This window comes from Patella vulgata, chromosome 2 (genome assembly GCF_932274485.2).
Source record: "Patella vulgata chromosome 2, xgPatVulg1.2, whole genome shotgun sequence".
Taxonomy (NCBI): domain Eukaryota; kingdom Metazoa; phylum Mollusca; class Gastropoda; family Patellidae; genus Patella; species Patella vulgata.
Genome location: NC_065880.2, coordinates 7,977,575 through 8,003,297, shown reverse-complemented (window position 1 = coordinate 8,003,297; position 25,723 = coordinate 7,977,575). Strand labels below are relative to the sequence as shown.

The window sequence follows — 25,723 nt, the reverse complement described above, 5'->3', positions numbered from 1 at the left end:
AGATGAAGAGCTGACAGTTCTCGCTATAATAGTTATATAATATATAAAGAGCTGTCCGTTCTTACTATAATAGTTATATAAAATAGATAAAGAGCTGACAGTTCTCGCTATAATAGTTATATAAAATAGATAAAAAGCTGGCTGTTCTTACTATAATAGTTATATAAAATAGATAAAGAGCTGACAGTTCTCGCTATAACAGTTTTAAAATAGATAAAGAGCTGGCCAGTCTTACTATAATAGTTATATAAAATAGATAAAGAGCTGACAGTTCTCGCTATAATAGTTATAAAATAGATAATGAAAAGGGAACATGTTGAAAATTTCAGTAAGATTACTTCATTCTGAGTGACGTTAGGGTTGTATGCCGAATATAGCGAGGTCTCGGTTTGTCATTGCTACCGTTGTTACGATAGCAAACAAAGTCTTGATTATCCATTTATTAACTAAATTATTAAATGCAAATCATGTTTAAATCCACTGAAAATCTCTAGCATCAGATGGCATCGAGAGTTATTAACGAAAAGTTATTACCGATATCGAAATAGCATATTCTACACATCATATTGAAAATTGAAACTGTGTTTATCCCAGGTCACTCAACAGTACGGTTATAACTAGTAAGCTTGTAAATGATTGGTTATTATATATAGGTAGACATTACAAATGGTCTATTCTGTTTTTCCATTGGTTGATGTTTTATGACCATATTTGGATCCTGAGTCAATTTCTGTGACGGACATAATCAATCGAAACAAAATGATAACTGAAAAAAAAAAAAGAAATGAAAACATGTTGCAAATCCGATTCAGATTTTGAGACAATTATGTGCTAATGTTTGTGACTTTCCTTTGTCTATCTGTTTGTCTGTTCGGGGTTGGCGGCTACACTAGGGCTGTCCTGAGGCTGAAATTTGGTGTATAGGGGTGGCTCGGATCAGGGAGTAATATGGGCTAGGTGGGGTTGGCCTACAGCTTCCGTTTTCAAAGTTACGGACACAACCCGGACCGTGCAGGATCATCCGATAGTGTATTATGATTTTTATGTGATAGAGTGTAATGGGATTTAATGATCATTTTGGGACTAACATACGATACGATTTTATTTCCACAATTTGCTTGTGCGGTCAGGTCTTGGGATCAAAACCACGCCAGTTGACTCAACGACAGACCGTATGACCTAAAGCACACACGTAGTAGTTATTAGCACACTTTCTGAGGTGTATCGGTGAATATCAGGACAGTTTTGGTCGAGGGGCTCAGCCGAGGCAGTCCCCGACCAAAACTATCCAGATCTTCACCGATACACAGAGGAAAGGTGCTAATACATGTAAATCACTTACATCACATTTCTATCGAGTATTGTGAAGTGAAATGTGAAAAATTGTATTTATTATCGAGTCGTGCAAGGGAAATGTGACAAATACTTTCTGCTCTTTCATTTATCCCTTTCTGTGCCTCACTTTACATTTTGTTGTAGACTGATTTCGCAGTGGAGAAACGACCTGAGTAGTATTTACACGTGCGTCTTGCTGCATTACCCTGAGCGTAAAACAGTCCCATGTTTTTTTAGACTGCACTCCGTATTGAAAGACGAAGTTGTTTTGACGAAGTCGGTGAACATAGAGCCAACCTCACTGTCAAAACAACTTGTCCCTGGCGTAGAGGACTGCAATTAAATTAAACGTTATGTAAAGCTGTGTAAAGGACACTGCACAACGTGGGTCAATCCCGGTGAAGTGTGCATTGGCGGATGGTTCATCCGTTGAAATTTATTTGTAATAAAATTTATGACTTTCTAGGTGTTTGTTTTCACCCTGCTTATTTTCAATGCTTGTATAAAAGTGTTTGTTTGTCGGAAATGAACAGTACTCTTTCTGGAAAGCGTACTGTTCATTTCTGATACACGGATACTTTTATGCTTGTATTGGAAATAAACAGGACAGTTTTATCAAAGGTTGCCACTGACAACGAGGTAGAAGTGGGATGTAAAAAATAATAATCATCATACCTGTAATAAAAGCCAGGACTAGAATTATTCTAGAGAAAAAAGTTCCTGAGATTATGATTCCTGCGATTAAATTGAACAATGGAAGACACGTGACCAACATCCAGAAGAAGGCGTTCATTATATTTTTATAACTTTTGGGTATTTTGTACGGAACTCCTTGTAGCTTCCCATTATTAATAAACTCATCAAACATCTTATCCTGAAAAACATAAAATAATACAAATATATCTAGGGGATGTCAAGAATGTTATGTATGATCGTGAGTTATTGTATTCTAAATAGGTCTGTATCGATACAGTTCATTTTCAATATGATATGTATTGATGATATGGCAAACCGATATATGATATGTATCACAATATGGTGACATCACGAATCATGCTAGTATCAAACTACATTCTGTTTTAAGGTGTTCGAGATGGGTAAGCATATTTGTTGTTACCCCAGAGGTTGCCGCCTCTACCTACCTTACACAGACAGCATGTGGCTTTATTATTTTACTTTGATTATAAAAAATCAAAAATGCACTGGGCAAATCAAGAAACCTACTTCAAATCATGCGATGAAGAAAATAAACCGTGAAACCGATATCATTTTTGTTTTGTAATTAAAGAATTATCGATCCGTGTTATTTATGACAATTTAATAGTTTTCTCAGATTAATTAAGTGAAACTACAAAGTACAGTCAGCGATTACTGAACAGGTAATAGAAGTAGAAGAACTTCCAACTTAATCACGTGACGAAGAAAGATCCACACAAAGAAAATAGTTTACAACAAAGACAGAGATGGCAATGCAATACTGAAAATAGAGCTGGACGGCAATACTTGACCACATTTAATGTTGGCATATAAATTCAATCAAATAATATGCAAGAATAAATGAAATGGGTTTTATTACTGTAATGCAAAAAAAGCTGCAAACAATTAAATAAAGATGTTTTTTGTTAAAACTGACCTTTTTAAGATAGAGATCTCTCAACCATTCAGCACATTCTTGATCTGTTTCTACTGGTATATCTTCTATTTTATAACGTCTAAAAATATATCAATAGATATATTCTTATAGTAATATTATTTATTATTTAACGCCAATTACATCAACATACATCTCAATAGGTGAAACAACATAAAGCGAAAAACAATAAAATATCACAGAGCATCGTGAAAAAAGAAGATATACATATATAAAGAACATTTACGTTGAAAAATAGATCCACAATTAAAAGAAATAACTTGGAAAAAAGTCTACGAACAATACAAAAATTTAATTTAATTTAAGTTTATATACATCATAGTGTACAGATAGATCTATTCTTATACATACGTATATTAGGGCTGTAAAAACATATTGCTATAACGATATATTGCAATTCGATCATCCGCGATACTGTATCAATACATTTTTGCTGTATCAATATTTTCCTACTTTTATTTTATATTCAAATGTTAGCTAGAATGTTTATAAAGACTTTATAATCAGTCATATTATTTATGCTTTGCAGTAAACAATAACAGTGATTGAATGTTAGCTAGACTGTTCATATTATTTAGGTTTTGAAGTAAACAATAACAGTGATTGAAAGTTGAGTATATTCTTAACTTAAGTCTGAGAATGCTTTGTGAACTCTGGGCCAGGATTAAGTCAAATCATTAATCATTGTTTTCCAACATTATTTGTATCCAGACTAGCAACACACTTTAATCTGACAGTTTGGATGAAATTTGAGGGAATGTTTGTCCATTTAACCAGGCTTATATCATGAGAACACAAGACTACATGAATACACTTGATGAGAGGTCTCCTATGACAAGTGTTATCACTGAATGCATTAACTGTACAGGAGGTCCCCCCCCCCCCACACACACACAACACAACACCATTTATATGGAAAACAATCACTGGTTTATACACATATAGCACAATGTTTCAACAAGTATTCTCTTATCATTTTTGTACTTGTTATGCTTGACAACAATAAGAGAATACTTGTCGAAACGTCGTGTTATGTGTACAAACCAGTGATTGTATCCCATATAAATTGTGTTGTGTTTTTTAATGTGCTCAATCACTAAATTTCACTCAAGGATTCTATAGGTGGTCACCTATGACAGGTGTTCTTATTGAAAGGATTAACTGTATATATAAATGGCCTCCTAATCCAGGTGTTCATATTGAAAGGATTAACTGTATATATAAATGGCCTCCTAATAAAGGTGTTCTTATTGAAAGGATTAACTGTATATATAAATGGCCTCCTAATGCAGATGTTCTTATTGAAAGGATTAACTGTACATAAATGGCCTACTTCATATAGATATGAGCTGTAACAGGTATACGTTGAGCTATGGTCCAAACTGACGGCTTGGGATGTTCAGCAAACAAGATCTCAGAATCAAGTACTGAGTCAACTGAAAATCATAGAAATAAATACATTTTGAAAAAGATTTTATTGGATAATGCTGAAGTAAATAAGTTGATTGTCTCTGATTGGTCATTATTGGCAAGTTAATGTAATTGTTGTATACAATGTCCCATCAATTTAAAAAATATGAATCCCCAGACAACAAACTTGGCAATACAATTTAAAATATAGATGTGACATCATCCTTTAATGTTGGGTACCATTATTTCCATTAATGTATGGGCAACTTGCTAATTGTATATTATTATCTATACTAGATGAAATATTGGACTTGCGTGACATATTTCATTGAAAAACACGTGCTGGATAGTGTCTGTATTTTAAGTTGTTTAATGGTCTTGAGCTAAAAACATTGCGTAATATATTGAAACAACACTCGACTAACGCCTCGTGCAGTATCAATATATTACTTAATGTCTCGCTCTCGAAACATTAAACCATTAATCATAAAGTCTGTCACTGAGTCGACTGGCGTGGTTTCGAGTCCCCGGTTGTACGTGGCAAGGAGTAGGGTCGCCTGTCCAACCTCGTGGGTTTTCTCCGGGTCCTCCGGTTTCCTCCCACTGCTAAAGACCCCTACGCGCAAGCGAATTATGTAAATAAAATTAAACCATATGTTAGTCCCGAAATGACCTAGTTTGTGTCGAGTGGACGTTAAACCCCATTTCTCTCTCTCTCTCTCTCTACCATTAAACCATACTTAATCCAAGACATTGTCACACAGTCTTGTCAAGTCTGTTGCTCAAGGATTAATCTTTTTTGGATTGTTTACCAGGATTTGTTTGTTTTTTTTGCGGTTTGAAGCCAGGCTTACTTGCACTGTTACAGGGATTGCTCCACCCTTCTACCACTTTCAGTGAAAGGTTTATTCATAACTACCTTGGAATTATAATTTTATAATTGTTGTAACATTGCTTGTTCAAAAGTAGAGAAGCCTATACAAAATGTTGCTCAGTAATAAACAAAAATCAATCTTATTAAAATACAGATATATATTTCGTTTAGTTTTTTTTTATACTTTCGATGGCCTACACTATATGAAGATCTGACGAGTTGTTTTGGCAGGTCACGTAAGAGGTCATGCATGCAGCTTTTGACCCTATGACATGAGACATTTTATTAACCAATCGGCATTGATGTTTCTAGTGGATTACCCACAGTTCTGTGCACCTCACGCCAAAAGCTTGCCGTAACAGACTGTTTCATTGGCTTATAGTTCACATCATCCAGAATGCAGGTTATTTAACAACGCTTCCAGATCCTAGTGTAGTAAAGACAAGTAAATTTTGAACTATAAAAACGAAAGGAAATAGGATCTGTGTTTTAATCAGATTGAAACAAAAATTGATTTCCACAGAATCGTGTCCTGTTTATTTCCAGACTAAATAAATCATCAAAAAAATGAAATGAAATGGAGTTTAACGTACTGTTCTGCTCCTTCTACTGGGCTAATGAAGACGGGCATACGCCATACAGTGTGCTATGAGGGAAATTTTACCCAGTTAGTGGCACTATCGCCTGCTCTTATATCGAATTCCAACTGCCAAGGGATTTTTTATGTGCATTTAAAGAAATCATCAAGCTAACTATATACTTACATTTTCCTCTCATGTCTCGAACAAATGCCATTAAACCTTTTGGTCGTGGTAATAGATGGTGTTTCATATCAGGATAACCTTTTGACCTTGACACTTCTAAACTAGCTTTATGTTTTTCTTCTGTAAATCGTGTTCCTTCAGGATACATGTATAACTAAAAATAATAATAATAATAATAAGTTTCTATTGCACTTTTCAAGTTGTCTGTATTGAGCTACGGAAACACTTCTGTAAACAGGAATGCCCTTAGATGAGATTTAAATCCATCCATGGGGTCAATGGTTTTAATGTTGTAAGGCAATGAATTCCATAAGAGAGGAGCAGAGAACGAGAAAGATATTTTTGTAATTTCAAGATTCACGGATGATTGATACAGAAATTGTTTATCTGTGGATCTAAGAGTTCTTGTGGATTTATATGGGGTAATCAGATCTTTGATATATTTTGGTGAATGGTCATATAACGCCTTGAACCTACTGTAGCATTACATAATGCATGTTTAAAGAAGTAGTTATATAGATATATCGATAAACTATAATGTAAGGCTACTTACAGTAACTGGTTAAAGAAGTAGTTATATAGATAAACTATAATGTAAGGCTACTTACAGTAACTGGTTAAAGAAGTAGTTATATAGATAAACTATAATGTAAGGCTACTTACAGTAACTGGTTAAAGAAGTAGTTATATCGATAAACTATAATGTAAGGCTACTTACAGTAACTGGTTAAAGAAGTAGTTATATCGATAAACTATAATGTAAGGCTACTTACAGTAACTAGTTAAAGAAGTAGTTATATCAATAAACTATAATGTAAGGCTACTTACAGTAACTGGTTAAAGAAGTAGTTATATAGATAAACTATAATGTAAGGCTACTTACAGTAACTGGTTAAAGAAGTAGTTATATAGATAAACTATAATATAAGGCTACTTACAGTAATTGGTTAAAGAAGTAGTTATATCGATAAACTATAATGTAAGGCTACTTACAGTAACTGGTTAAAGAAGTAGTTATATAGATAAACTATAATGTAAGGCTACTTACAGTAACTGGTTAAAGAAGTAGTTATATAGATAAACTATAATATAAGGCTACTTACAGTAACTGGTTAAAGAAGTAGTTATATCAATAAACTATAATGTAAGGCTACTTACAGTAACTGGTTAAAGAAGTAGTTATATCAATAAACTATAATGTAAGGCTATTTACAGTAACTGGTTAAAGAAGTAGTTATATCAATAAACTATAATGTAAGGCTACTTACAGTAACTAGTTAAAGAAGTAGTTATATAGATAAACTATAATGTAAGGCTACTTAAAGGCTACTTACAGTAACTGGTTAAAGAAGTAGTTATATCGATAAACTATAATGTAAGGCTACTTACAGTAACTGGTTAAAGAAGTAGTTATATCGATAAACTATAATGTAAGGCTACTTACAGTAACTAGTTAAAGAAGTAATTATATCAATAAACTATAATGTAAGGCTACTTACAGTAACTGGTTAAAGAAGTAGTTATATCTATAAACTATAATGTAAGGCTACTTACAGTAACTGGTTAAAGAAGTAGTTATATAGATAAACTATAATGTAAGGCTACTTACAGTAACTGGTTAAAGAAGTAGTTATATAAACTATAATGTAAGGCTACTTAAAGGCTACTTACAGTAACTAGTTAAAGAAGTAGTTATATCAATAAACTATAATGTATGGCTACTTACAGTAAATGGTTGAAGAAGTAGTTATATCGATAAACTATAATGTAAGGCTACTTGCAGTAAGAAATAGTTATATAGATAAACTAAAATATAAGGCTACTTACAGTAACTGGATAATCTTTAGGATAACAAGTGAGATTTTTTAATCCAGTTTTTAAGATAGTTTTATCTTCCTGCCAATTTCTCTTTAAGAAAAGACTTTCCGTAAAATACCACGTCCAACCAACTAATGGTACATACTTGTGGGAATTCTTCGAGTAAACTTTATGGTTCTGGAAAATAGTAGAATAATATCAAGGTCTTAAATTAAATCTATATAGCAGTGTTATTCCCGAAAAGCACATTTTGATAGAAAGAAGGAAGAATCAAATTTATAGAAGCACTACTTGGCTCCATGTACTTATCTCTAAAAGCACCCCCCCTCCCCCCTCCTGTGAAAAAATTTTGGACCATAAAAAAATAGAGAGAGAGAGAGAGAAATAGGGTTTAACGTCCACTCGACACAAACTAGGTCATTTCAGGACTAACATATGGTTTAATTTTATTTCAATAATTCGCTTGCGCATAGGGGTCTTTAGCAGTGGCAGGAGACCGGAGGACCCGGAGAAAACCCACGAGGTTGGACAGGCGACCCTGCTCCTTGTCACGTACAACCGGGGATTCGAAACCACGCCAGTCGACTCAATGACAGACTTTATGATACAGCGCGCGCACGCTAACCATTCAGCCATCCAATCCCCATAATGAAAAAAAAAAAAATAGACATACATTGTCCGTCATTATTACAGCACCCCTGAGTTATGCCCCCCTTGTTGCTCTGAGCTAGTTACGGGCCTGATTGCAGCATTGCAATACTTCTATAAAGTCAGGAACTATCACAAAGCACAGTTTTATTTTGAATAGTTTTATTGTTTTTACAACTTTGGTCTTGGACACTTATTGTTTACTGCAAAACCTATAATATGACTGATTATGTGAATACACATTTCACTTTATTTGTTTTTACAACTTTGGTCTTGTCTTTGAGAACTTATTGTTTACTGCAAAGCCTAAATAATATGACTGATTATGAAGTTTTCATAAACAGTCTAGCTAACATTTGAATATAAAAAAAAGTAGAAAAATATTGATATGGCAAAAATGTATCGATACAGTGTATCATGGATGATTGTATTGCAATATATCGATATAAAAATATTTTTTTGACAGCCCTGCCCCAGAATATCAAAATATTGCAAACTTACCCCCCCCCCCCCAAGCATATTAAAATATAAAATATTGCAAGCTTACCCCCAGCATATTAAAATGATCAGCTACCATTCCCGTCATTAACCAATCTATTTCGTAACGATGATTCTGCATACATAATACATTTTCTTTTCCCATTAATTTGTGATCCTCTTCGGACATGTATAATAAACATGTTGAATTCGACCACCAATCTCCCAAAAATGTATAAACTGAAATAATATCAATCTTTATATCATACTTGGTCCCAGTAAACGACCCTCTACCATCATGCCACCTACAAGGAAGCGTTAAAGATACACTCTGAAGTTCGCTAGAAACATCAACACTGATTGGTTAATCAACTGTTGGACGTCATAGGGTCAAAAGCCGTTTGTATGACCCCTGACACTAACTTCTACTACAACTGGTCAAATAAACTATAACACATACTTATGGAAGAACAATTACTGATTTATTTGGGCGACGTTTCGAAGAGAATTCTCTCAATGTTTTCAAGCAAGTACAGTAACAAGTGTGTAGAGCAATTATATATAGACAAGCAATAACAACAATTCAGAAACCATGCATGACAACAACAAGATCAAAGGATTAAAAAACTAATCTGTAGGCCTTTGGGGATAATGTTGTTGTCTCTGGTCAAATCTTCATGTAGTGCAGGCCATTGAAAGTATAAAAAACAAAACGAAATATAGATCTGTTCTTTAATCAGATTGATAGGCTTCTTCATCTCACTAATGTAAACAACATTTATCAATTTCAAAACAAGTAGATGATTGATAAATGTTGTCTGTAAAATGTTCACAAGAAATTGTGGATGCCGGACGGACAGGGGCGAAAAAATATTACTTTAAAACAGAATTTATACTTACATGACCAAAAACAGTATCCTAGATGTACGTTAATAATTCTATATATAGTTTTATTGATCGGCCAAATAACACAGGAACATAACATCAAAGCACAGATAATAAATCCTGCAGCTATATACGTATACGCCAACGTCAAAAACCCTAATAATGTCACACCTAACTTTAAACGTTCTACAACACCCATCTTTCACTGTAACAGAAAAAAAAGAGTTTATTTTACAAAGTAAGTAATTTTTAACAGGAAAGTAAATACTAGTAAAATAAAATAAAATAAGGAGTTACGACCTCCTTTTTAAAATCAACCGGGCTTATGAAGCCATAGATACAGCATGGGAGATGCTAATTGTAGGCTGGTTGGGGTGGTTTGGGTGTTTCCGGAGTCCAAAATGCCAGATTTATATAAATGAGAATTTTGGGGAATACTAACCCCAACCCTAACTCAAACCCTTTTTAGAAGACTGAACGAGGATCCAAGTTACCTTTTACCACTCTTAAAATGGCTGGGATTAGGGTTAGTATTCCCCAAAATACTCATTGTAATAAAGCGGCCATTTTGGACTCCGGAAATACAGTACCCAAACCTCCCCAACCAGCCTACGATTACCATCTCCCATACATCATACAGTTTGGTGTTATATCTCCCGGGTCATATATCTCAAGGATTGCATCGGATTTAACTCAAGTTAAAATACACACATACGAATCTAATCAAACACGTTTTATTCATCTCTTGTATACACGAAACTCTAATTAACAATAGAGGGGTTCAACAATTGAAATAGTGATCACGTGATTAAGAAGTAACCTTATATAGAATACATATATATTCATCAGACACCACATTTCGTTGTGAAGGAATTTCGGACCTCTTATAAACCAGTCTGAATATACCCTCTCTAGTCATGTGTACTTGGGTGAAAAATCGATTACTTTTTTACAAAAGCATGAAAATTAGCATACAGGTAGTTTTTCATGTTCTCTTTCGAATAAGAGCATGACAACGCGACCAGACCTCATGGGATTCTTGCCATTTGAGCTTCGCGATATGACAGAAGATTGATCTAGTATTGAAATCTATGTTTTAGCACCCACTGAATTCATGAGAAGTACTTTCTAACCCAAAACATGAAATTCAGTTGAAGACAGGCAGATGCCAAGCAGTGTGTTATAAGTGATATTTTGATAAGACAGCATTGCTCCGATCTGCAATTATTTCAGAATCCTCCTGTCAAAGTTTCTGTGCCATATGATTGACTAGATGATGTTCCTGGCCAGGGGGCACAAGCCCTCCGTCCTGCACCAATGACAAGGGAATACCGGGTCGGAAAATACTGAACAACATTTTCAAGCAACACTAGGATTGTTCCTGGAACCTCCTATTCCTTGCCCGGACAGCGGCGCTATGGCCTACTCTTATATTGAACTCCAACTGCAAAGGGATCGTTTACATGCGCCCCAACGTGTAAACATGACCTCATTTTTTTGTCCTATCCGAACACCTAGACAGCTCTCCTCGTCAGACCCTCCATCCAGCACCACTGACAAGGAGAAACCGCGCTGGAAAAACATGATGAAATTTTCTCGGCCAACACCGGGAGTGAACCCGCGACCTCCAGACTAGCGAGCCACCGTAGCTGCCCCAGAAAAGTAAGACATCAAACCCTATTTCATTGTCAAATATGGTAGACGTAGGACTATTGTCTATTCTAAAATTACCGATCTATACCTGTATAAACACAAATTCATTAAGAGAGATAGAGAAATGGGGTTTAACGTCCACTCGACACAAACTACATGTAGGTCATTTCGGGACTAACATATGGTTTTAATTTTATTTTAATAATTCGCTTGACTTAACTCCTGTAATACCTCTGCATGGCTACAATGGGGTTCCCCTTTTTCCCGGTCTGTAGAAAGTTTTTCCAGTCCCATTAATAGTGAAATCTGTGAGAACACCGCTGGCCTACCGGAATTTTTCCGATGTTTTTAAAATAGGTTTTTTAAGATGAAATATATAGCACCAATAAATTGGAATATTATTTAATAGTACAATTTGTTGAACAGAATGAAGATTGGGACATTTTATTTAGTTACAGCAAAAGTGTGATTGTCACTTTAAAAGCTCTGTGCATTAACACTAAAATTGATTATTTAACATATAATATTAAATTGGTCACAGCGTATTCCATGCTAAAATTGATTATTTAACATATAATATCAAACTGGTCACAGCTTATTCCACGCTAAAATTGATTATTTAATATTTAATAAATGATCTACTAAACTCTCCCCCTAAGACCTACATGTACAACCTTATGTAACATGATGGCTTCAATCTACTGGTAACTACATTAATTAGAAGTTTATTAAACATACATTACACAAGAGCTAAATCTGCCTATTGCAGGTCTTTCTTTAGTCCTGAAATGTTATCTAAATTATATTAGACATTATGCAACTCTCAAGGCCATCGCTAGCCTGAGATATTTAGTGAATTGTAATATATTTTACTTAAAATTAATTAAACGTAAAAATGGATAATCGAGATTTTGTTTTTTATTGTACAGTCTTTAATAATGATGATCGAGGCTAGCCTAAAATTCAAAAACTATTATCTCAGTTCAGAGTGGAGCAATTTGCCTGAAATTTTCAGCATATTCTATTTAGGTTATCTATATTTTAACAATTATAGCAAGAATTCTCAACTTTTATCTAATCTCCCAATATGTACCTTTAAATTAATCTTAATTGTAAATTCAAAAGCTAATATCTCGGTTCAGAGTGGGGCAATATGCTTGAAATTTTAAGCATATTCTATTTTCATTATCTATTTTATATCTAATATAGCGAGAACTGTCAACTCTTTATCTAATCTTACATAATTGTAAATTATTACTTGGTAAAATAATTAATTATTAGGTTAAAATCTATTCATTGGTATATTTATGACAAGATAATAGATTCCCTGGTTGTACATGACAACCTTGTGGGTTTTCTCCTGGTCCTCCGGTTCCCTCCTAGTGCAAGTGCAAAAGAACCCTACGCGTCAACGAATTATTGAAATAAAATTGAACCATATGTTAGTCCCGAAATGACCTAGTTTGTGGCAAGGGGACGTTAAACCCCATTTCTCTCTCCTCCCTGACAAGATAATTAATTATAAGATTAAATCCCAATTATTGTTACATCCGCCTTATTACGGATCTTTAGCAGATTGTATGCGGTTATCTTTTTAAGATAAGAACAATATTTACGATTAGATTTCTAGGTTAGACATAAAACATACATAATGTGAATACATGCACAGTGTATACATGTATATCAGGTGGCCCCAAAAAAAAAAACGAGTACACTGTTTAGAGTGCAATAATTAAATAAGTTATATACCTATATCATTAACGTTTCACATGTCGCACAATGTGGATGTTTGATAACTTCATGCAAAGATGCACGTCCACCAGGTCCACTACTCAAATACATGTAGTGTAACGATAGTACAAGTTTTTAAAATGATTGTCAAATTATGTTTTGCCGGACATCTGGGTTACCCGATATACCAATGTCTACATCTACTAAACTGATTCATTCAAAACGTGTGGAACGGATCCCAAACTAATTAATAAAAATAATTTGGAAACAAGCATTCTGAATAAAGTTTTAAAAAAATACATGACCCCTTAATAATACTGACAGACCAATAAAATACCAATACTCTTTTTAGTTTTTATTAGAATAGGTACACGAAACTCGGGTTATGAGGCCAAGAAAAGGCACTTTTAGCCTGTTAGTCCAACTATATTCTGTACGATGTATATTATTTCAATAAAATATGACTTAATCTGATAAAAATACAGGTTGTGTCAGAGGTCACATGAGCGGCTTTTGACCTTTAGACATCAGACATTTGATTAACCAATCAGCATTGATGTTTCTAGTGGATTACCCACAGTTTCGTGCACCTCACGCCAAACAGACCATTTCATTGCCTAAACCCTCACATTATCCAGAACACTTCAATGATAACAACTTTTCCAGATCCTGGTGTAGTAAAAGACAATTAAAACGAAATTTTGAACTTTAAAAAACGAAACGAAATAGGATCTGTGTTTTAATCAAATTGTAGGTGAAGAGAGAGAGAGAGAGAGCGAGAGAGAGTTTAACTCTACTCCACAAAAACTAGGTTATTTTGGGACTAACATATGGCTCAATTTTATTTCAATAATTTGCTTGTGCGTAGGGGTCTTTAGCAGTGGGAGAAAAACTGAGAAAAACCCAGAGAAAACCCAAACTAGGGGTCTTTAGCAGTGGGAGGAAACCCACAAGGTTGGACAGACAACCCTACTCCTTGTCACGTTTAATCGGGAATAGAATGTAACAATAACACAATGATTCTTGTTATGTGAGTTGACCTACATGAATAGGCTATAATATATTTAAATGAGGCTATATTAATAGGCCCATATTTAAATGAGATGTTAATTGTATTTTTGTATAATGAGATGTTCTGTAGGATCTTCCAGTATTTATGTATAAATGGGTATATGTAGTATAATAGAAAGCTGTTATAAATATACATAAACGTTTAGTAACAGGTGTTTATATTATCAATTAATGGTCAATACTGTATTCATTAATCTCCAAGTACATGTACATCAAAAGAATAATTGCTATTACCTTTGCATAAAATAAAGTAATTTGACTGAAATTTTCAATATATTCATTTAATATTATTTGCTATTAAATTTGCACAAAATATGTAAGTTGACTGAAATTTTTAATATATTCATTTAATATAATTTGCTATTAAAGGGGAATTATGAGAGATTAGATAAAGAGCTGACAGTTCTAGCAATAATAGTTAAAAAATATATATAATGTAAATAGAATATGCTGAAAATTTCATTCAAATTGCTCCACTCGCAAGATATCAGCGATTGAATTTTAGGTCTAGTCTCGATCATTATTACTAAACGGCTAGCCCCTGGATCTATTCACTTTTTTTTCAATTTTCTTTTTTTGAATTGTTTGTCTGTTTGTGTTTTTCTAAGTATGATGTCTTGTCCGTGTATCTGTTTTTGTGTAAATTTTGTGTGGTGCAGTCCCCCTGCACTTACTATTATCCATTTTAACGTTAAATCATCCATCACAAAATGTATTCAAATCCAGTAAATATTGCAGGATAACGTTGGCATCGAGAGTTGATTATGGTTTGGATAAGTTAATTAATGTCTAATTAACAGTTTATATAATATTTCAGGCCAAAAGAAAGACCTGCAAAAATAGGCAGATTTACCTCTTGCATAATGTATGTTTAAATATTGTACCAAGAATTGTCACCTCTGTATCTAATTATTATATAATGAACCCTTAATAGGTTGCCTTGAGCAATAACCATCTTTGCTGTATTAAAGGAGCTCAATCCCTAATATTTTGGACCTAGAAATCGACACAAATGGGTCGCAATGCATATAAAAATGTAATATGAATGAGTATTTATTGGACATGCTCTCTAGATAAGAATATGACGTCACCGTTACAAACTGTACCATTTGTGAGACTGAGAGGGAGAAAAATGGGGTTTAATTTTCACTTGACACAAACTAAGTCATTTCGGGACTAACACAGTTCAGTTTTATTTCAATAAACCCCTCACCTCACACAGTACACTTCGCAAGTTGAAAGACAAACGGTGTACGTTACATTGACATTAGCAGATTAGTTTTGAATTTCAAATTCAATGCAATAATCGAGACGTCTAAATGATGGCTTAGTTGAATAGTTTTTATGCTGTTATTAGTTCGTGGCCAGTTCGTTTCTTAAAAGTTATATTATCGTGAAAAATCGACCTAAAATCCAATCAAGACCTCAAAAGTATTAATGTATCTTTACGTTTTTATACTTCAATCGCTTGCACAGCTAAATAAATAAAACACACCTTGCTACCATCTAAATGGATGTTGTTGTTGTTATAGGACGAGGGCGTGGTCATATCGCCGAATCGGCACAATTACAAATTCAGAAATTCTCACCTGTGCTGTGCGCCTAATTGTTTACAGCTATGTCTTGAATTGATTATTTTAGTAGTAGGTAACCACAACACTGTTACAATATCATGCCTGCACAAGTTGCTGTCCGCCGATAATCTGTTCAATTAACCGTAAATAAAAACAGCTTATCAATTATCGTCGCCACACTACACGTTCCATAAACATAGCCTAGGTTAACCAGACGCTTTTTTTATTTATAAATTGGAGTTGTTTCCCCTTGCACAATTATTTTAACAAAGTTGCTCTATCTTTAGGGTTTTTGGTTTGCGAGAGAAAAATTTGGGATTAACGTCTACTCGACGACACAAACTAGGTCATTTCGGGACTAACACATAATTTGATATTATTTAACACTTTGTATTTTTGAAAAGAAAACAAACTTATATAAACAAAAAACAACACAAAAGAGTTTTTCGTTATAAAGTAAAGTTAAGTTAAAGTCAAACATTTTGCTAGGGCAATTTTTTTGCTCAGATTTCAAATTAATAAGTTCCTGTTTTTTCCCTGTAAACTCAGAAACTGATATTTTTCATATTTAAATATAAAAGTGTCAGCTTTCTTTTTTTCTCATTCATATTTAATTCTATTATATCTTGATATTCGACCATCACAGTGTTTCGCTAAACTGGCGCTTTATAAAGAGAGATAGAGAGAAATGGGGTTTAACGTCCACTTGTGAGAGACTGGGTGATCATGATACGTGACTTGTGGTTCGAGATGTATGTTACGTCACTAGTTTAGCCCGCGCTCTGCACGGACTACCGGCGAGATGTAAACGTGCAGATTTAGCTCAGTTCAATTTCTATCATGTACGTTTGTTTGATTCCATCGCGGTAAGGGTCTATCCAATTGTGAATGTTTATTCTAATATAACTCTGTGCTCTAAAACTCAATCTGGTTTTGTTGTTTCTGCCTTCGTCGGCATAGTTCAAGGGGATTGTGATAATTCAGTGAATCTAGGGAGGCCCGCCGCTACATGGTCCGACGAGACGGATTGAATCAGGATTCTGGATCGACACTCATTCAAGAATAGGGTGGCCCATGTACTCACAGAAATACAGTCCACCGCTGATAGTTCGAGACTACCACTGAAGCGTTCACATTCGCCGTGCCGAGACCAACTTTCTGACAGTATGATACTATAAATAGCCATGGCACGTGCAATTCTCTACAAATCTATCAACTATTACAGCCGTAAAAAATTTATTGTTGACGATTTTGGATAGCAGTTAAATTAAGCTTCTTGGTTATTACAGCAGATTTAGAAATTACGTTCGTTTCATTTTTTAAATCGCTTTATCATTAACTGTACCGTTAAGAGCGGCATCTTTTGGTTTAGTACAAATAATATATCTGAATCACTCGGGTTAGGCAGGAACATGATACTAGCAGTAGTTTCATTTTACTTTTACAAGCTTCTTAAAACGATTGTTGAGCTACCTAACGTGCTTATTTCTAAATTCAATTTCTTGTTCTAGCTTTCTGTTACGTTTCGTAAAAAAGTAGTCTTGATTATCTCGACCTGTCAATCAGACGTAGTACAACATGATCGTTTATTTAGTGACTATAATTGTGTGAAACTGATTTGAGGCTTGGCATATATATAAATATTGTGGCGTAATTGTCGAGATATATGGAGATATTTATTTATGGTGGGTCACCCTAACATTGTCAAGAATTGAAAATTTGGCTCAAGATACAGTCTTTATTCAAGTGTTCAGTTAGTCAAGTACAACCTCAAGAAAGTCAGTAAGAATTTTCTCGATTTATTGGACAATCGCAGGCTTATTTAAATCATGGCTGAGGAGATTATCAAACACAAAATTGCTCAAAGAAATGGACATCGAACATCGGTCAAAAAGATTATTTCAAAATTAAATGATATTTTGAAACTTGAAGTCGATGAGAGTGCATATTTGGAAACCAGGGATACTCTAATTCGGTATAAATCAAAATTGGCTGCGAAGCTTGAAACATTGATAAAATTGGATGAAAAAATCATGGAAATTTCTCATGCTGACAAATTATCTGACGAAATTGAGATCGCGGATGAATTTTCTGAATATATTGCATCATACACTGCAAGAATTAGAATCAAAGTTTGAGAATATTAGGCCTAAGTCTGTCAAAGATAGCCAAAATTCGCCATCGGATAATTCGGACAAGCCAAATGCTGATGTAATTAGTGTACATGATTCTGATTCGGTTATTGGTGACAAATCTCTAACTCAAAATGTGCCTGGGTCTCAAAATTTTACTGGTAAAGCTACTCAACCTCAAGTTAAGTTACCTAAATTGACTCTCCAAAGTTTTGCTGGGGACTACGCACAGTGGCAACCCTTTTGGGATACATTCGAGAACTCTATACATAATAACCATCAGCTATCCGATGTGGATAAATTTAACTATTTAAAATCTTTTCTGAACGGTGATGCGCGTACCTCTATAGCTGGACTATCTTTAACTTCGGATAATTATTCAAATGCTATAGCCATTCTCAAACGTATATATGGAAATCGGCATCGTATAATTAGTAGACACACTTCAGATTTGGTTAACATCCCGGTGATATCAGATGTTAACAATTATCGGGATTTGCGACGTTTGTACGATAAACTTGAGGCTAATATTCGAAACCTAGATGCCATGGGCATTCAGTCATCAGCCTATATATGTTGCTACTTTTTCTGCTTGTGTCTAAGGTATATTTGCACATTTTAATATTAAATTTTTCTATCATTGTTGAATCTATATAAGAAAGATGAACAAAATATTTGTCTTTTAAAGTACATCTGTTTTTAGCCTTTTTTTGGACAATAAATTATTATAATATGATTTTAATTCTTTAGCTTTATGTTGTTTTTCGTCCATATCCATAAACCATATATACGAATTATATGTTATGATCGGTCGAATTTGGGAGATAAAAAGTTTCTTTACAAGATATCGATCTGGATTTATTTTAGTTAACTTGCTAATCATAATGTTAAATGCTTTACTTCCTTTCTGTGTCAAGTTATCCATGGCAGCTAAGCAGGAGCCAGTGTCTGAAATGACGGTTCCAAGATAATTGAACTCATGAACGTTTTTTAAATATTTTCCATTATAAATAAAATTATGGGAGTTATTTGTTGATTTGGAGTGTGTTAAGCACATAGCTTTTGTTTTATTGGTATTTATAGTTAGTCTCCACTCATCGGAATAATTTTCTAAGTTGTCGAGACATTTTTGCAGACCGTCTTTAGTTTTCGAGATCAAAACGATATCATCAGCAAACATAATACTGTTGAATGATATAGTATCTAGTTCTACTGGTTTACATTCTTCATTGAAAACCTCATTTATATCATCAATGAATATGTTGAACAAGGTTGGACTCGAACAGTCTCCCTGTCTAACACCTATATCTATCTGAAAATCTCTGCCTAGCTGATCTTCTAATATCACTGTTGATATTGTTCTTTTATATAAGTCTTGGATTATATTGAAGCACTTTTTTTTCCAATACCTTAGCTAACTTAAGGGGAAGAGTTTGTCTCCATACAGAATCAAACTCTTTACGGAAATCAACAAATGCTACATATATTTTATCCTGTTTATTTTTTACGTATTTTGAAACCAGTGTTTTTAATATAAGTAAATTGTCTGATGTTCGGTGGTTTTCTCTAAACCCAAACTGGAAATTGGAGAGCTTACTTTCTATAAATGTTTTTAACCTAGTATTGATCAGAGAATTAAAAAGATTACCAGATATCGCAATACCTCTATAATTATTGGGATCAGATTTGTAACCTTTTTTATGTAGTGAAGTAATATATGTTTTTCTCCAAGAATCGGGGTATATTAACGTGGAAAGTATTTCATTAAATAATTTAGTTATAATTGAGGAAATAACATTTTTTCCACATTTTAGCATTTTCAAATCTATACGATCTAGCTCTACTGCTTTATATAAATTTCAAGTGTGCTGCGAATTAACGGATCTGTCTTTATATTAATTGGTTGGAATTAATTGTCACGGGTTAAAACCCAGTTGGGTTGTAAAGAAATGAATATGAAACCCAGAAGGTTAGGAAGATGATCATCACACATGCCTAAACACAGTCGGTCTATACCAGACCACTGAATGGAGATGGAATAACAAGAGTACAGCTTGACACAACAACTAGATAGAAACTTATAGAAGACAAATACACGGACATTGTAAACCATACAAGCATTATCACATGTTGATATGCTGTCGGTTCTTATTAGAAGGTGGAGTCACGGTGGATCAGTAAGTAGGGGGTTGGCTAGCTAACCTGGCGGTCCCATGTGCGATCCCTGGGTTTCCCTTGTCAGTGGTGCAGGACAGAGGGTATGGCAAGGGAAATTGAATGGGGCGAAAAACCGAGGTACTGTGTGCACATTGGTGTTCCCGTAAAAGAATCGTTGAAATCTTGAATTCGAAATAGGCCGTAGCCCCGCCGCCAGGGCTAAAATTCCCTGCATGGCGAATGCACAGCTTTATTAGCCCAACAGAACAGCGGGACGCTAAACCCCATTTCATTTCATTTTAATTCATTAGAAGAGCTGTGTGGTAAAGTTGATAGATGGTCGCCATTGGATTATTAAGTAGAGTTTATTCATTGTTGTGATTACATGAACACGATGCTCAGTCCATGATGTTATCAAATTGATTAAACTAAACATAGAACTATAAAACAGTCTACCATCCATTCATTAACTTCACATCAACATGATCGTATACAGATGCACCAAAATCCTGAACCCAATAAGAAAATTAACGGTAAATGATGGCGTATCGTGTTCTAATACCGATGCATGGTGACAGGAACAGAAATCGAGGGATCCGTAATAAATAACTCTTGGAAATGAAATAAAATTGGGTTTAACGTCGGGCTAATGACGACGGGCATACGCCATTTGCAGTGTGTTACGAGCATTGGCGTACTGGCAGACCCCACCATCCTGAGTCGGACAGAACAATATTTTCTAGTATACTATTCAAAAAAAGTAGGGGATATTTGATTTTGGGGGCATAATACTAAAATATGCAAATGACTACGAAAAGAGTCACTATAGAACCTAACAGAAGAAACATTTCCAGTTACATGTGACGCCCAAACGCACCAATAGCTACCGCATGGAATGCAGGTGATGCTTGGGATCATCATGGGGGTCCAACCCAAGATTTGCACGACTCTGACTTTGAATGTTACAGTCATTGTGGCATTGAATTCCAGGGTGGAAACATCAGTTTAATTGTTTTAGTGACCAGAAAACAAATTTTGATATGCGTCGGCTTACCCAAAATGAAAGGTTACGTGCCCTTGGCATGCTACAGATCGGCACAACACAGGCGGTTGTGGCGCGGACGATGAATGTTTCTCAGTCTGTCATAAGCAGGCTATGGTCCAGATACCATGATACACAATCTGTACAGGACAGACCACGCTCACGTCGACCAAGGGCGACAACTCAAGCCCAGGATCGATTTATCCGTACCTTGGCCTTGAGAAATCGTGTCATCACAGCAAATCAGATCAGCGCTCGTCTTCAAACAGACACTGGTGTGAGAGTGAGTGGCCAGACGATTCGGAATCGACTGCATAGGGGTCACCTTCGCGCCCGACGGCCTCGCGTGATCCCTTGTTTGAGAGATCATCACATTCAGGCAAGACGTCGTTGGTGTAGGGATCGTCAACACTGGGATAATCGACGCTGGAGCAATGTGATGTTTTCAGATGAGTCAAGGTTCACTGTTGATTTTTTGGACAGACGTAGGAGGGTGTGGCGTCGTCGAAACGAGCGCTTCCAAGACGTTAACGTCATCAGACATGATCGATTTGGGGGTGGTTCTGTTATGGTGTGGGGAGGCATCACTGTTGCTGGAAGAACGGCTTTACATGTTGTTGCAGGGCGTGTTACAGGCCAGTACTACCGGGACAACATCTTGGCAGTCCATGTTGTGCCGTTCGCACGACGTCATGGCCGCCGTTTCATCTTCCAGGATGACAACGCAAGATGTCACAGGGCCAGGATCGTTACAGGTTACCTCCAACAACAGAACATCACCACATTACCTTGGCCAGCACTGAGTCCCGACCTCTCCCCCATCGAGCATGTCTGGAACATGCTTGGACAGAGGTTACGTCAACGTCAACAACGTCCTGCCAATGTCCAAGAACTTGCTGCTGCGTTGCAACAGGAATGGGACAATCTGGACCAAAATGACCTTAGACGTCTCAATATGAGTATGCCACGTCGGATCAATGCTTGTTTGGCAAACAGAGGAGGATTTACCCGTTACTGACTTGGTTGTGATGCTGTGGTAACTTTGCTGTTTGACCCCGGTTATCATTTTACCCTTATAATGGTCAGTCTGTGCCTTACTTAGTCTAACGATCATTTGGAATAAATCGATGAATGTGAACTTCATTTCATTTTGTCATTTGTTTCTTCGTCAGTTTCATTAGGTGACTTTAATAACACTTAAAAATCAAATATCCCCTACTTTTTTTGAATAGTATATATACCCATGAAATACAGCCACATATGACTCAACATAGACATTTAAAGCGATCGTAACAACAACAATTTTCGGTGAAATGGCAGATTCTGGAGAAACAACACTTTCTGGAGAAACAACAATTGTTGTTTACGGTATACAGTGATGCTACAATATGATCATAGAATACATCGAATGGTCTTCTGATTGCTGGAGAAACAACAATTGTTGTTTACGGTATACAGTGATGCTACAATATGATCATAGAATACATAGAATGGTCTTCTGATTGCTGGAGAATTGTGTATAATGGGAATGGATGCAGAAATATTTTATGAAAATAATCCCTAACTATCGTCATATTGACACTGTATATCGAGTAAAAGCTTATTTCCGGAGAATACTGTATTATACTTGTTACTACATGATACGAAGATTCCGACTATGACGTAGTAAACATCATTCACTGAATGTCATTATGAAATGTCTTCTACTTTTCCTAATGATGATGGAATTTACTATAATACCGCCTGTTATTCAGTGCCGGACTGGGTCCACCTGTCCGTGGACCTAAGCTCATTAAAAAAAAGTGGGCCTAAGCCTATAAAGAAAAAAGAAAAAGAAAAAAAAAGAGAAAGAAAGGAGAGGGGGGGGGGAAGAAAAGAAAGAAGGAAGGAGAGGACAGGACACAGGACAGGAGAAAGAATAGATAGGAAAAATATGACTGAAATGCTTGGAAAATGGGTTTGCGGTTGTCAATTTTCAAAATTTTCCTGGGGAGGGGGGGGGGAGATGGCCCAGTCCTCCTTGGTCAATGTGGGCCTTGGTCAATGACCTGACAGGTGGGCCTTTGGCCCACCAGTCCGGCACTGCTGTTATTCGTTTTACAACTTGTAATTAAGAATTCAAAGATGAAGCTAAACATCGCTAGAATCATAGGTACTTAATACACGTAAAATGGCCTCCATCCGAAAAAACAACGAGCTGTTTTTCATTTCCCTATTGATGATTCAATGTGAAGATATTTCAAGTATCTATAAAGCATCTAGGTTCAAACTACAAGTAGACAGCATTGGAATGACGGATACCAAGTATCTCCTAGCTGCATAAAACAGCCTAAATGACATATAATCGATACACAACTCAGGTTATTATTTATACTGTCCCGCTAATTCGTTATTCAACACTTTATTAGACACCAATAGAATGATAGATGATAAGCATCCCCCAGCAGCATAAAACACAGAAATTGACAAATAGCCCAGATCCCGTGTACACATTGGCGTGCACGTTAAACACTCACTGCCAGTTGAAATTAGATATAAGAGCTAGGTAAGCCGTAGCATCGCTGTCCGGGCAAAATCTCCTGGCGTATTCCCGTCTTCATTAGTCAGAGCAGAACAGAAGGACGTTAAACCCCATTTCATTTCGTTATTAGTGAATAATGAAAAACGAAACAACTTACACAGCTAACTATATTTCCTTTTTTAAATATGTATCCCTGGCGAATAAATTCCAGCTCCTTCAGTAAATTATATCTCTGAAAACTAAGCAATATTTACATTTTTATTGAAATCTCTATCTGGCGTCTATCATGTTTATCGGTTATTTACAGTTCAAATGCTGACATCAGAATGTCCCGCTATTCTGAATTTAACTTTCGCTTACAGAATCGGCATTATATACATTTAAAATGTCCTGCGAATTAACGGAACTGCTACAACTATTATAAAATGAGAAAAACGGGGTTTAACGTCCACTCGACACAAACTAGGGACAAACATATGGTTCAATTTTATTTGAATAATGTTCTTTTCGCGTACAAAGGGGTGGGGGTGGATGGCCGACTGGTTAGCACGTGCGTGCTCTATCATAAGGTCTGTCATTGAGTCAACTGGCGTAGTTTCAATTCCCCGGTTGCACGTGACAAGGAGTAGGATCCAACCTCGTGGGTTTTCTCGTTAACCATTAGCCCCCCCCCCTCCATGCCTAGATAGAAACCTAGAAGACAAATACACGGACACTGTAAACTATACAAGCATTATCACATGTTGATATGCTGTCGGTTCTTATTAGAAGGTGGAGTCACGGTGGCTTAGTGAGTAGGACGTTGGCTCGCTAACCTGACGGTCCCATGGGGTTTCCGGAGTGGTTCTCCCTTGTCAGTGGTACAGTACAGAGTGCCTGGCAAGGGACATCGTATAGTCGCTCGAATGGGACGGAAAACCGTGGGCCCGTGTACACATTGGCGTGCATGTAAAAGAATCGTCGACAACTTGAATTCGAAATAAGAGTAGGCCGTAGCGCCGCTGTACCCAATACTCTGAACCATAGGTGTGGGGGTCCGACAAAACGTCAAACTTTCGAGTTTAATTCGACTTTTGCGTACAGCGATCAACTTTCGTGCATACGCCGACCAATTTCAGATACCATCAAAAACACTGCTTAAGAAGACCCCCGACCCCTTCTTCCTCCCTTAAGAACACCCCACATTTTCCGTGTACAACATTATTTTATTTCGTTAAACGTTTCACTATTAGCCCACGAGTTAGTACGGATTTTATTCAGCTCCCTCTTGGAGAAGGGAGCTGAATTAGTTGATAACCCTAAAAGCTCCTGACATTCATTCTGTTTCATCTCAATACAATCTGTAGGAATCACCATACTCTTGATATTCTAAGATCGTCCAGACGGAGTGATAGTTTCATCAAGGACTCGAATGAATTGCTCTCGTAATGTGCCAAGAGACGACACCTTGATTTGAGAGTTCTTGAAACCAGTATTCGATACCTTTCTACACCACTAGATACATGACTACAAGTTGATACCATTATTCCTTTGATCAAGCAATGCCTGGAATTCACATATTTCACATGTGGAAACACTATTATGGGCAGATCCATGGTATACCGATGGGAAGTCCTTTATCCCTGCTGATGTCCGAAATTTACATGAGGTCACCTGCAGAAGTAACTCTAACCGCTCCTTTTCAACCTATTTCTGGTTCGGAAAGATGGATAACACCTTCGTCATGTTACAAAAGGAAGATGATACTGTCATGCCCCTGAATCACTTGAACAACCAACATCCAAGAATATAGTTCACAGTGGAGAATGAAATCAACAACAGCCTCCCATTTCTTAATGTAATGGTGAGAAAAGAGAACTCCAATGTCACCACCTCAGTGTGCAGAAAACCAACACACATGGACCAGTATATCTACTACAAATCTAATCACCCAAATGCATAAAAGGCAGGCATTATCACCACGCCAAAAGCATTTGTGAC

General features: G+C 35.9%; 1 protein-coding gene across 1 annotated transcript; it reads right to left on the bottom strand.

Annotated features, from left to right (window-relative positions):
- Nucleotides 1–236: 236 nt before the first annotated feature.
- LOC126809981 (1-acyl-sn-glycerol-3-phosphate acyltransferase delta) lies at nt 237–16,082 on the bottom strand. Its single transcript, XM_050534868.2, has 9 exons — nt 15,907–16,082; nt 9,878–10,067; nt 9,048–9,217; nt 7,862–8,029; nt 6,035–6,188; nt 4,320–4,422; nt 2,969–3,047; nt 2,011–2,209; nt 237–766 (listed from the first exon to the last, which is right to left on the bottom strand). Exons 2-9 carry the CDS (start codon nt 10,059–10,061, stop codon nt 672–674), a joined length of 1,152 nt encoding a protein of 383 aa, XP_050390825.2. The 5' UTR covers nt 10,062–10,067; nt 15,907–16,082; the 3' UTR covers nt 237–671.
- Between the last annotated feature and the right edge of the window lie 9,641 nt (nt 16,083–25,723).